Raw genomic sequence first — 14,376 nt, forward strand, 5'->3', positions numbered from 1 at the left:
AGAACAAACAAGGATAAAGCGCTGTCCTTGTGCTCTAAAGCCGCTCTCCTGTAGCTTCCTACTAGAGCTCAGCACATCTTCCCATGCAGCTTCTTTCCTATATCTGTACCGCTCAGCTGGGACACCCCGCTGCACACTGGGGAAGTCTGTCCCCAGCGCCTGCAGCCCCCCCACCCCCCACCCCCTTCCTGCTGAGAATGGAAATGCCATCCTTTGTACTCAGACCCCCCCCAGGGAACTTCATAGAGCCCAGCTACAGAAGAACATTATCTGAGGCTGGTTGGGGAGGTGTACAGATGCCAGTGCAAACTAAGCGATGCCCACCTCATTTTTCAGTTCTGCTTTCAATTTCTCCGTATTTCTGTGTATCGTCGAGAAAAAAATAAGTTTGGCCAGTTTTACAGCACAGAACATGGGCCCAATTGATACACATCAGGACTGAAAATAGCCTGGGAGTTTCTGCTCTCAACATGTCAGATGTCACCTCACAGCAGGCAACTAGGAAATATTTAAATTCCTCAAAAAACTATTATCTAAATCCAGGCAGCCAAACTCATACAACCAGCCCTAGTCTATCAGAAACTCAGAAGAACGAATACGTCAGATAGAAATGAAAAACTGTTTTGAATTTAAAGAAGAACAAAAAATATGAACAAAAGATAAATCAGGAAAACTGCTCAAGCACGAAGAGCTTCAAACACCTGATGTCTGAAATGATTATGTGTTTTTATGAGCAATTGTTTGAATTTTACTGCTTTCAAATTCAAGTCAGCATAAATCACCACAGCTCAATTCTGCTTTTGCACTCTTTAAGGAGCACTCCCTCCACAATGCAAAAATTGGCTCTATTGTGTGACTGACCTTCAAGAACAATTTCTCTCGAAATTGCTAAAGCTGCGCTCTGTTTTTAACACGATGTTTAAGGAATGAGCTTCTCCAATGATGCAGAGACTACTGCAAAACTACACTGAATCAGAAAAATGTTTGAGCTCAAAGGCTGAAACAGCCTTATGCATTACGGAAACATTAATCTCAGCTGCTAAGAAAAAAATGCTTTGTGATCTGTTTTACCCCCAAAGACAAATGGACCAGCCTATGAACAAAGCGTTTCTGCTGATGAGGTTAAATGGCTCCAAACAAGTGGATTTGTCTTCAATTAGAGATACATTCCCACACGTGTCAATATCAAAGTTTCTGGTCCGCTGCCTGACCTCTGACATGGATGCTGTCAAGACCGCTATGCTTGTAGCAGACAAAAAAAATTACATAATCAGTCACACTATGCATGTAAACTGTCATTACAAGCAGAAGTACATGGTCAACGCATGGGATAGGTGAGGGTGCTTTACGAAGAAATCTGTTCCTGATGTTCCTTTATTGAAATACGATTATACAATATATTTAGAATACATAATTTATCTGAACGAGTAGATCCACAGCAATCTGAAAATTGTATGTGTGTGCGCAGTACAGTGTGCAAGCAGGTGCATCCCCACATTCTGCTGCCTGTCATTAAAATCTCTGTTTTCAGAGCAGTCACATTTCATTATGGTTGCATTAACAATGTGCACCATTAAAAGTGAAGCTCACTGCTAGTCTGCTTATTTATTTACAGAGCACAGGCAGCACCTGATCCTTGTGGTCCAATAAGCAACATCATTCTGTAATCATGGGTAACCTGAATCAAGCAGATCCACAGTCAAAACTGAGGGTGAGATACAGCTGAGAGTCTTCTGTCTTTAATCAGTGACCGTCACTCACTCTGATAAATGAAGAAGTGTGGCTAATGAGGAACTACACCAGGGGTTACGTGGGTGCAGCCTGCCTGGGTATTAGTGACTCTTGTTGCCAAGGCAACTGCTGCTGGTACCCTGAGATGCTGCAATGACAGGCAACAGTAACCCTGGAGATTCATTAGTGACAGCAGCTATGACCACAAGAAAAAAAATCCTCTTTTCTCCCTTAGTCACAAAATTGGGTGACCGGGAGCAAGGTGCAGGGTTTCTGTGTATGTACCGTGTGTGAATTTGTACTGTATGAGAGTTGAAATGGGTGTAAAAATGCAGGCCCCAAAGATAGTCTTTACAGATTCTGGAATAACAGCGTGAGTTCGGTCACATCTTCACATGAAAAAGGACTGGTGTTAAAAACCAAGGAGGATGAGACTGCACAGCTGATGAAGAAAAAAAATGAAGATACAAACTGTCAAATATTAGATAGCTCCTTTGTGTCTCTCTAACCTGAAAACTGAAAGGAATAATCCACTAAGGATTAAATCAATCCTCATTGTCTTTCTGAACAGTGTACATATAAATGTGCACAGCTCCCTTGGCCAATCATCTGTTCTCCACTGTGTTTGAGCTGAGAACTCCCTCAATAAATACCACACAACCGCCCACTAAAACAGAGTTGGGTATTCCACAAAGTAAAACTCCTTCCCCTCCCCCTGCCTGATGGGAATTGGAGCCAGGAATGTGAATATCAAGCGCAGAGCAGACTCCTCCACCTCAGCATACCGCAATCTTCTTCTGCGTGGGTGACCCAAGGGGACCACTGTTTAATTGGGGAGTCAGAGTCACGTGACTCACAAGGCCCACTGCAGCAGTTGCATATGTCACAAGCACAGAGCTGCGCACTCGCACCAAGGTCCACTCATTCTTTTCCTGCTCATACGGCAAGCACGCTGAGACAGGAATGCATTTGCAGATTAGAGAGATTCTCGGAGAGATCACTTGCCACTTATTTTAATGCGTTTTTACAAATGATTCCCCTTGATCACCCATTTACTAAGTAATTGTAGAATCATTGCAAAACAAAGAAGATTATGGTGCATGGCAACCTAATGAATTTATATAATGGATGATAATACTTCATCCACTCATTTAGAATGTGGCTGTCAGGCTATATTATTTTGAGAATGCATTATAGCGGTACAGCTCTACAAAGAAGCTTATGATGCAGTAATATGCACGGCAGTATAAGAAGAAATATAATACATACAAAATGTAACTACATGTGTTTTACACGGGGGCTCTTAATCAAGTTTAACAAACTGCTACATGGTTTACATTTATCACATTCTTTCAGCTATTCCATATATTCACAAATGCACAATTTTTCTCATCTTTCACATGAAACCAACCATGTTCAAGCAGTTATGCACATATAGCAAAAAAAAACTGTGAAACTGAAGAAGATTCTGAAAACTCTGGGTCATACTTCATCTGTTTAGATCTTGAAACTAAGATTTACAAATTACATGATCACTTGACATAAAACAAAAACCTCTAAAATTTGTTCTGGGGAAGAACATTAGAACATTTCTGGAATATCTAAATCATATAGTATAGGAAGAATATGCAATCATGCATTTAGTCAAATAATGGCATTCTAACAAGCAATTTAAAATCTCAAAATATCAAAATACAATTCACTAAAAATTAAAAATAAGTAAAAATAACCCTTGTGTTCTGTTAACTTATTAGCACCCGTGAAACTGTTACCCTGGGTCAAATATACCCAGGAAATTATTGGGATTTTTAAGCAATACAGAAATAAAATTTATGCAAGAATACCCTATATTATCTCAAGTCCAAACAATGTAAATGATATACACAGTTAATGGTTTTAATTCAGGCTACCAATTCTAGATCACATTTAACAACTAAAGTGTCATTCATTTTTTGTGATAAAGATGTGATTTATATAAATCTAATATAACAAAGGCACGGGGGGAATAAATGATGTTCATCTGTAAAAAATTATAATTGAACACAATTTTCATGAAGTTTATTATTAATATTAATTGTTTAGAATATTTTTATTTTATATAAAAACTTTTTTATATTCAAAGAAATCATAGAGGTTAAATGACATTAAGCAAATACAGATTATAAACAACACTTGTTTTGGTCACTGGTTATGAAATACATGTCTCAAAAGTGTCATTTCTCTTTTGCTAAAGGTTTATAAAGGGACAATTTGACCCAGACGGAACACAGGAGTTAAAATAGCTATTTTTGACAGTGATGTCCAGCCTGTTCTTATTTGTGAAGTGCTGAAACCAGTAGGAATGAAAATGAATACCAGAAAATGTCTATTGGATGTATGATGAGTGCATTGAACTTATTAATTAAACTCACTGGCTGACAAAAATAACAACAATAGTATAACATTGTTAAAATTAGGAAAATAAGTAGCTTTTAAATATAAATAAATGTAAAACTTTTAGTACTTAAAGTTGTAGGTAAAATGAATATGTCAGAAAATGTGCATCTGTTATAAAATGTATATTGAATAATTATGTTGTTGTTTATATTTAAAGTAGTTTTTCCACTATGACTTTAACTCAATGCTTTTCATCCAAAAATATTCTCCAGCCATCCATAAAACCTTTGAAATTACTGTATTAACAAGTATTCAAAGCAATATGCAGAACCCAAAACTTAATTCCAAAATCAACCTGACAGTATCCTCATATCTCAATCCCAAACCAAACCCTAACCTACACAATTACATTACTTACTGCAGCATTGACACTGGCATATTGTAACACTTAAATATCACTACATACAGTATTACATACTGTAATGTCCATATAAGTCTACAAAAGTTTGACCATATTGACCAATGGAGTGATTATTTAAGTAAACCCAGGTTTTTGAAATGAGCGCAGTGTGATTTTAAGAATAAGTAAATTACATTACTTTTAAATTAAATTACTTGTGACTATTTATCTATTTCCAAGGCCAATGCAGAACATAAAATTGTGATTCATTTAAATTAAATGTGTTCACAGCATTATCCATCCAACCATTATCTATACTGCCGGAGCCTATCCCAGCGTGCATTGGGCGAGAGGCAGGATTACACCCTGGACAGGCTGTCGCAGGGCACACACAATATTCACTCACTACGGGCAATTTAGAGTATCCAGTGAGCCTAGTCTGCATGTCTTTGTACTGATAGGAAACCAGAGTACCCGCAAGAAACCCACGCTGACACGGGGAGAACATGCAACTTCCACACAGGACCTTCTTGCTGTGAGGTGAGAGTGCTACCCACTGCACCATTGTGCTGCCCCTCATTGCATTACATTGCATAAAAACTGACGCAATATAATGTAATGAACATGTATGATGATGAAGAAAAGTTATGCAATATTTGCTTGATGATTTGACGAATGCATGTTTTGGTGACCTATGCTGTGTGTCCACAGTTAAAGAAACGGCCAAATAGCACTATTCTGAAGAGTAGCTGCAGTGGAATACTAAGGGAGTGGAAATCATTCAATCCTCTAAAAAACTGTCAAGGAGAAAATGTAAGTTTGGTGCACAAGCAGAGCATATCACAAAAAATATACATTGGGACTTTATGGCTTTTTGTGATGTATTTCAGTCAATATGAAATCATGAAGTTTCAATCATATGTGCTTTAAATAATGAATAATCAAATGAATAAGTCAAATGAATTTCTCCTGACAGCCCCAGCAACAATGTGGATAGCTGGCTGACAACAGTAAACTAATAATGCAATTTAACAAACAATAAGAACACTTAATGAGTATATCAATATGCTTAGGAGTACACTGGTTAATTTCAAATAAATGTATGTACTGAATATAATAACGGTAAGTAACTGTATTGTAGGCAGCACTGTCAAAGCTTCCAGTAGAGAATACATTGGGAAAATGGTGCCTCAATATACTAAACATACTGTATTGAGGAAACAAATCATTTTAATTTCTAAATATCATTGACAGTCTACACTTCAAAAAGCCAATATACTTACAATGAAGAATAATCTTCAGTATCCTCATTTAAGAAAACGTTTAACATAAATGACCAACATGCACACATCTATTGATTGTGTAAATAACAGCTCCACCTATAATGGCGTTCATCCAGCCTCACTGTCCCATCATTAATAAAAATCACATGTTTGAAGACCTACAAAATATGCGGTGAAGGAAAAACCAAGGGTGTCTTCATGAACTGCAACATAATTACCACTTGAAAAGCTGATAAACAAAGCAATATCACCCAAAGAGATTACTTCTACCACACAGAATGCTTTAAATATTGATTTATGAAAAATAAATAAGAATAAAGAAGGGAACAGATGCAGTAGACAGTGTAAACAGTTATATAACTAACAATGATAATCCATATGGATATACACTAAAGGCACACCAACACAAAGCACTTCATAGCACAGAATATTAATTGACCGGAACGGCTTGATATCAATGTTTTGATTTAATGCACAAGGTGTGAGTTTAGTACAGGAAACCTTAATTTTGGTTGTTTTGGAACAGGAGACATTTTTAAAAGGTACCATTAACATGTGGTCCAAGAAGACTGAGTCCCAAATCCCATGTGATCCTTGAGTACACATCTTGGAAATATATCCTTTCTCAGTTTTACCAATAAAAATGTCTACTCTTGGGTATCACTGGCAGAAAACAGATCCTTTTAAACTGAACATGAGAGTTTCTCCTGACCAAAACTATAGTTAAATGAGGTAATATCGTACTGCACAACAGGAAATACCACATATAATGTCAGATGAATTCCATTAAAATTTGAAAAGATGGATGACCCTTGCATTGATTACCTCCTTTCAATCAATACTAGAGTTTTGTAGTAGCCTATGTGGGAGGAGTAAAGGTTAGTCTGTGGGGAATATTATTTAAAATAGGATTAAGGTTACTCCTTTCTGCAGGGTGAACCAGAGCGGCTATTTTCTCTTTTTATTTTGTTTTTTATGTAAAGGTGGGTGGGGATGTTTGTATTAATTTTGATTTAAAAAATTAATTCCATGGCTGTACAGTAAAGTGCAATGCAAGTACAAGGTCGTGTGCTGTTATTCTATGGATTATTTTTTTCAAAAGTATAGCTGATGTAAAAATTCCCTATTCAAAAAAATTACTGAAATTTAGGCTTTGTACACAACGACACACAATAAGTAGATAAGAAGATCATACTATCTCCATGTTCCAGCATCGGCCTCATTTTACAGAGGAAGAGTCACATCCTGACACAGCCTCATTCGCACAGAACTCTTAATTTATTGAACCAATCCAAAACCGAGTTTTAAATTTAAAATGGTTCATGAATATTCAGTGCACAGAAATTTCCTGTTCCTTAAAAAGGAAGAGTGAGCGTTACGGCCTGTGAGTGAAGCGTCACAGCTGCACTGAATCAGCCCAGAACGCCGAGGAGCAGCCCCACTCGGGGAGAGCCCTGCAGCAGTTGAAGTCTGTTGTCTCAGTCTGCTTTACAGGGAAAGCCGTAATTGGCACTGATGAAAACTGCACACGTGAGAACCAGGAGGGGGGTGGGGTTCTTACGTCACACAGAGAAATACAGTCCTTTCAGTGGCTCTGCAAACAGGCCCAGCCCTGCCTGAAGCACTGAGAAGGTCCCTTTGTGATGCAGTATTTGACCATAGCGCTACCCACCCTGCCAACAAATGATTGTGACATTTTACAGGTTCTCCCTGATGTCAATCTCACCTAATCACTTTGCAGATTAAAGGGATACTATGCAGGATTTTTACCTTGAAAATGTTTTTTAAAATAACCATTCAGCCATCGTTTGAGCACATTTTCTAAATCCACGCTTCTCTGCCTGTATTTCTTCTTCTGAGATGTGTTTGAAATGTTTCAGGGCATCATGCTCTTTTCTGTGTGGCGAGGGGTGGGTGTGGCCACAGAGCCTGGGCGTTGATCAGGGCTGTGTTCGAATCAGTGCATGAGCCTACTACTGAGTATGAGAGTTGAGTATACTTTTATAAAAAGCTGTTAAGTATGTGAAACTTCTGAAAATTGAGTGTACTTAAAATATGAAAATGAATGAAATACTTATTTCAGTATTTTCATTAAGTATATTCAGGAAGTAAACATTGGTACCTTAAATATGACGCACAGCTTGATATCGTATTCCATCAACAAACAAACACAGATGGCTGCAGGAAATTTAAATACCAGTAAGGCGATTAAATGTACGCGGATTGTTTACTTTCTAATGGTACATTGTTAAAACTGACCTCACGCTGTTTAAAGAATAGCTTCAAACAGCTTATTGTCACCCCCGACTGAATCGGAGTGTATATTACACAGGTGGGTGATGATTTATGACACTCCCATAGTACGGTTAGAATAGCATGGTAATAATTTTTGCATACTGCCCATCATGTTCTAAACAGCATGCAGCATGCTAAGCAGACAGCACACCCTTTTGATCACTGTATTAAAGAAGGTTGGTTTTTTAACCTTGCATACATTCTTTTTCAGTACAGAACACTATGACTGTAACACAGTAACCCTACTGTAACACTCCTGGGCCAACACCCTCTGGACAACAGCCTCATACATCTAGTCAAGTAGTGAAGACAGGTGTAAAACCATGATGTATCCCAGAGACACGTGAGAAAGAAATACGTACAAGCAAAAGGTGGTCACAAGCCGAAAAGCCACCAAGTGCTGACATGCACAAGCACACACCCAGTACTGACAGACAGACAGACACACACACACACACCCAGTGCTGACAGGTGCACACACACACACACAGCGCTGACAGGCACACACACACACACAGCGCTGACAGGCACACACACACACACACACACACACACACACACACACACACCCAGTGCTGACAGGCATACAAACACATCCAGTGGTGACAGGCACAGACACACTCAGTACTGACAGGCACACACACACACATCCAGTGCTGACAGGCACACACACACACACACACACACAGTGCTGACAGGCATACAAACACATCCAGTGGTGACAGGCACAGACACACTCAGTACTGACAGGCACACACACACACATCCAGTGCTGACAGGCACACACACACACCCAGTGTTGACAGGCACACAAACACACCAAGTGCTGACAGGCACACAAACACACACACACACACCCAGTGCTGACAGGTACACAAACACACACAAACACACCAAGTGCTGACAGGCACACAAACACACACACACACACCCAGTGCTGACAGGTACACAAGCAAACCCAGTGCTGACAGACACACACACATCCAGTGCTGACAGGTACACAAGCACACCCAGTGCTGACCGGCACACACACACACCCAGTGCTGACCAGTAAACACACCCACACAGTGCTGATGGACTGAATTCCATCTGCTGCTCCCGCAGTCACAGACCACACCATGCTCACGCCAGCTACAGACACAGAGCAGGCACCACTGGCGAGGGGCATGCTCAGCTTCCCATCCATTTTGTTTCCTATCACACCTCCAGCCACACTGTCCTTGAGGTTTCACAAAAAGAGAGAGAGCGCTCCCACTCAGGGCAAATAGCTGATATTTGCCACAAAGATAAGGAAGCAGAACTACAGCAGATTTTGATGTGCGACAAAAAGAATCTGAGTTGAGGAGTATCTGTAGCTCAGGAGGATATGGCATTCAGCAAGGCAGCAGAATACTGTGATAAATTTGACTTTAGACTTTACAGTGTGTATGTAGTCTGAGTAAGGTCGGACATGGCTCAATGCCTGATTCAGCCTGTGCAGGGGAAAATCCTATTCGCACAGAGCCTTTCGACGGCAGCACTTTAGAAGGTCTCTCCACTGTGATAAAGACCACAATTTCAAAAAGAAATAGTCACAATAATGCTATGCAAGCTATTCTAAACCAATTTCACCACTTGATCCCACAACATAGCCTTATCAGGTCTCAGCTGAGAGCTTCCCTCAGGATACGTGGAAACAACATGCTATCAATTACGAAGAGTAATTTGTGATTCAGTGAGTACCCACCCTCAAAATGTACTATGGGCTGCTTAGATTGCACACCCATTATAATCAGAGCACTGAATCAATTCAATCTCTCTAATTCCAGCACAGATTCCAGAGTCACTAGCACACCTACTGGAAGGGACATGTGTCTGTGGCATGTGGGCTTTGATAATGCAGACATGTAACCTTTCTGAACATACAACAAAACAATGTAATTCATGTGAGCACCTGCAGTATTGCTCGCTCGTAACGGCAAGAACACAAGGCCGGGTTCTTTTGCTGCAGATCCTTAATGAGATGCAAAACGCTTTCTAACAGCTCTAGAGTAGCTTCCTGCATCTCCATTTTCTGGTTTCAGATGCAAGGAGGATCCCCTCTTGATGCTTTTTTTTCAACATATGCTACTTACACAAGATATATAGTTATTATGTATATAATCATTATTTCATGAATCCCCTTTAAGAGGGGAACTGACATAAAGGTTCTGATCACTAGTTGCCTGCAAGTGAACTCCAGTCAAATGGCATATAAAATGGTAAACATAAATTACTAATCATTTTGGGAAATATGTGAGCACAAATGTTAGTTGGGTGTTAGGGGATGTGTTTACGTTCTCATCTCAGCATCACTGCTGTCAACATGATACTGAGGGCAACCCTGATGCTTGAGCCAAGATAAATGGGTTTGCACATAAATGCAAATTAGCTCAAATCAGTTATCAAGACATCCTGCAAAATAGCTGCAATTACAGGGAGTTTGAAAATTACACCAATCATTAGTGAATTCTAGACTGAGTCCATGATGTTATAATGATGAGCTATATTCTTTTTAATACAGTCCCTGCTTGGCTAATGGACTGATCAGCAAGTACAGTTGCCAGTTTGTTTGCACATGTAGCCACAATGGTTTTTTATTTGTTTACTATTTAATGGGAAAGTAGTTATTGTAATTATAAGGGCATCATTTCAATGATCAATGCAAATATATGGGGGATATTCTTGAACATTGAAAATGATGGACTAAATGTACAGAATCTATTTTTATGATAAACATGTATAGAAGAAATCTGTTCTGTACACCTGCATATGGGTGCATATCTGAGCTGCACAAAAAACTGCATTTCACCCATCCCTTTAGAGAAGCAGTCTGGGAGCTGACAGAGAACGCCTGGAAAAACTACCCAATGGAATAACTCAGATTCCCTTAATGTGTGTGGTGCCATTCAGACCATGCATCCATCTGCCGATCCCCATAGAAAGAGTGTTCTCTCTAGAATGATTGCGACTGATAACAATCATCTTTCCTCCTGTTAAATAGGAGACAGTTACTGGTGGATCCAGTCAGGTAAACTTTCCTACCCTAAACTATCAGGGGAGGATCCAGAGGTGCCCTTGGAAAAGGAGGTAAGACTTCACACACAATGAAAAACAGCTGACCAATTCAATTAAAAGATGCAGTTCTGCACACAAAGCTCTGTCACAACATTAAAAAGGCCTTAAAGTGCCTTCAACGCAACATGATTTTCTCTGGTTTACAGGAAGGACCATCTTGCTATTCAGAAAGCAATGACAAAGGAGCTGGAACCTGACAGTCTGAATATGGCTCCATAAGTACAATAAAATGAGATGTTTATGAGAGAATACAAAAACCAATGCTAATACTCTCAAATGCTGATACAGCCACTCCTTTCAAAGGCACTGGAATTGGTGGAATGTATATACCCCATAAATATTATGCTCCCCAAGTATGCACACAAATACCAGAAGGTACAGCTATTTTAAACAGAACTAAATTTGTACAACACGAAATATTTATTCTGACCACATCCAGACCACCAACAGTGGAGTAAAAACACACTCAGTATCATTATAATAGCCAGTCAGTAAGCATGACTGAAAAGTACAAATTTAGTGGTGCACCCTAATACAGATAAAGAGGAATCCAAAATTATGTATCAATTCTTTACCCCAGGTGCAGATGGGAACTCTTTCTGAATCATCTCATCTTTTTATTATTAAATCAAGTTAAATAACAACGACATATACTATATCTATTTCAAATGTGCATCAGTATTGCAACAAAAACCAACAGTCAATTTTGTTCTTTTAAGCAATGCGTCCATTTTGTGGAAAGCTGATTAAATTGGACCCCTTCTACTTGCTTCATTGAGAAAAGACAGGTTCATGACACTCAAATTACAGAAATAAAGCCAAATTCTCCACACACAACAAATCCAACACATTTGGAAAGAAATGAACTGATTTTAACTGTGTACCTCTCAACTGCAAATTCTAGTTACAATTCAAGTAACAATGAGAGCCACTATAGCAGCACTCATAAAGGAATCAGCACACATCTGCAGTTGCCCAAATATCAAATTATTTATAAACTACTTCAATTGCAACCTTATCTCGAGGCAGAAAAACATAATCTCCGGGACAGGAAAAGAAATAGAAAAGGAGGGCAGAGAGAGGGGGACACGGCAGCCACATGTATGCCATGGTTTGTCATGGTTCAGCTGAAGCGTTTGCACGCACTTCAAGAGTGAAGGTCTGAGATAGGATTCTCATTTTTACTAAGTCCATTTATCACTTTCTTCGCAAAAACACGTATTACTATGAACCCATTTAAGAAGTAAATACCAGATCCATGTTATTCATGCATTGGGTCTCACCGAATCATCATAAAGAAATATTGCGAAGTGATATTGGCCTAGGTTACCGTACACGAATAGCTGCAGCAGCTATTTCTAATAAGCAATTGCAGATTGCCAGTGTTCACTCCACGCCAGTGTTCACTCCACGCTCTGAGATCAAACTACTTACGTGGTACATCAAGCAACAAGGACATATTGTAGTACATGTTTAAACAATTGTATAAACTAAACAAAAAACAGAGAATGTGTGTTTTAGTGGACTGCGCAAAGGATATGGGTTACAAACCAGCCTGAGACACCAGTTACGAGGTCGAGTTGACTGCTTGAGGCAGAAAAAGACCACGGGCGCAAGAGCTGGGTAAGGGGGCTCTTCCTCGTCATCTGAGGCCAGGTCTGGAGCTGGATCACGACCACTGGAGTCCCGTGATCCAGTACTCCCCTGAGTTGGGTTTACGGTGCTACCTCCCTCATCCTCATCACCCGGGTCCTCGCCCGCTCCCGAAATCGGTACCCTCACCTCCTCGTTCTCCGGGCAGTGAAAGTGCTCTCTTCCCTCGCCATCAGTCATGATAGCGCGACTGGCAACGGGACCCTACGGGGAGCAGCAGAAGTGAGGCTAACTTTAGGTGAAACCCAGCACTGGACGGAAGCATTAAACGAGTGGAGAAAACATTATTTAACTGTTAGTTATATATGCGTGAAAATGACTGAAATCCACATTTTACGGACTTGTCTCAAACATCGCTTGGTTTTTGCTGTAAATGAGCTAGAAGCGCGTTTAATGTAACATTTTTACATTTTTATGCACACAAATCGTTTAAACATGGTAATATACACAAGAGGTCCACAATAATTAATTAGCCTATTTTGCAAAGGAATACTCACAAATATTTCTACTCAGACGCGTAAAATGAATTGAAAAGTAGAAGAAACGCTGATAGAATTTTATAGATTAAAATACCTTATAGTTGCGGAATTAGCTCCCATAAGCATCGCCTCTACTTCCAATGTGCAATTGGCAAATTCTTCATAGAGCAAAACATTATTTTATTCCAATCCATCAGCGTACTCCCAGTGTAAATTCTCTTGACAAATCCAGCACTATTGTCAATGAAGTTAATTAATCAGACGAAAAAAACAAACTCTAAATATAAAGTGATTATTTCCTTGCAAGTGCACGGGACTCCTTCAAAGTATGGACATTAATATCAATACAAACAGCCGGTAACGACAGAAAAGCGCCTGCTTTGGTCGAGGATCTGTGTAGTTCTGAAACGACAAACTTCTGGTTTGCCGGGAGCTCTGTAACACGTGATGCTAAGTCTGAGACCGAGAAGACGCTTGGAGTTCCCGCATCAGCACCGACAGCTTTGTGTAACTCGATCGCCTCGCGGCGCTGGGTATGTTCCAGCGCTTCTTTTCTCAAACAACATTGAAATTGTTGTTAATTTAACCAAAACCTATTTATTTCGACAAGTCGGCGACTTTCATTGAATAACAGAGCACAAGAGGAAGCAACATCCGAAGCATCATTTGTTCCATCTTTAGCATAATTTGTTCCACTACCGTTTACAGTAGCCTACTCAAGTAAGCGTATAGTCCAGGTTTGTAATACATTGGTGAGTTATTTTTCTGATTAACGGTCGTTGACCTTAAATAATGGGGCGACAGCATAATTTGATGTATCCGAATCTCTTTGGCACTTTTATACTTTCTAAAAATCCTTCAAATGGCAAGTAAAATAACCGCATATTCTTGCTGAAAGTCTATATCGCATTAAGCATGAAATTAACTTGTTTATTATGACGAGAACATTCAAATAATTAAAGGAAAGCATGATGAAATAGTTGCCATTCTTTTTTATTATTCAATATTTAGTTTCCAAAATATGAACGCACAGATATTTCTTCATATTTATTTGATAGGTCGG

General features: G+C 39.5%; 1 protein-coding gene across 1 annotated transcript in view; it reads right to left on the bottom strand.

Annotated features, from left to right (window-relative positions):
* LOC118218207 (voltage-dependent T-type calcium channel subunit alpha-1H-like) overlaps window positions 1-13,721 on the bottom strand; it is a 103,263-nt gene extending 89,542 nt beyond the window's left edge. Inside the window, exons 1-2 of the mRNA XM_035400708.1 lie at window positions 13,408-13,721; window positions 12,722-13,038 (exon numbers count right to left, since the gene is read on the bottom strand). Coding sequence (XP_035256599.1) covers window positions 12,722-13,014 — 293 coding nt within the window. The 5' untranslated portion in view covers window positions 13,015-13,038; window positions 13,408-13,721. The remainder of the gene's footprint in view (window positions 1-12,721; window positions 13,039-13,407) is intronic.
* Window positions 13,722-14,376: the final 655 nt, after the last annotated feature.

This window comes from Anguilla anguilla, chromosome 2 (assembly GCF_013347855.1).
Source record: "Anguilla anguilla isolate fAngAng1 chromosome 2, fAngAng1.pri, whole genome shotgun sequence".
Taxonomy (NCBI): Eukaryota; Metazoa; Chordata; class Actinopteri; order Anguilliformes; family Anguillidae; genus Anguilla; species Anguilla anguilla.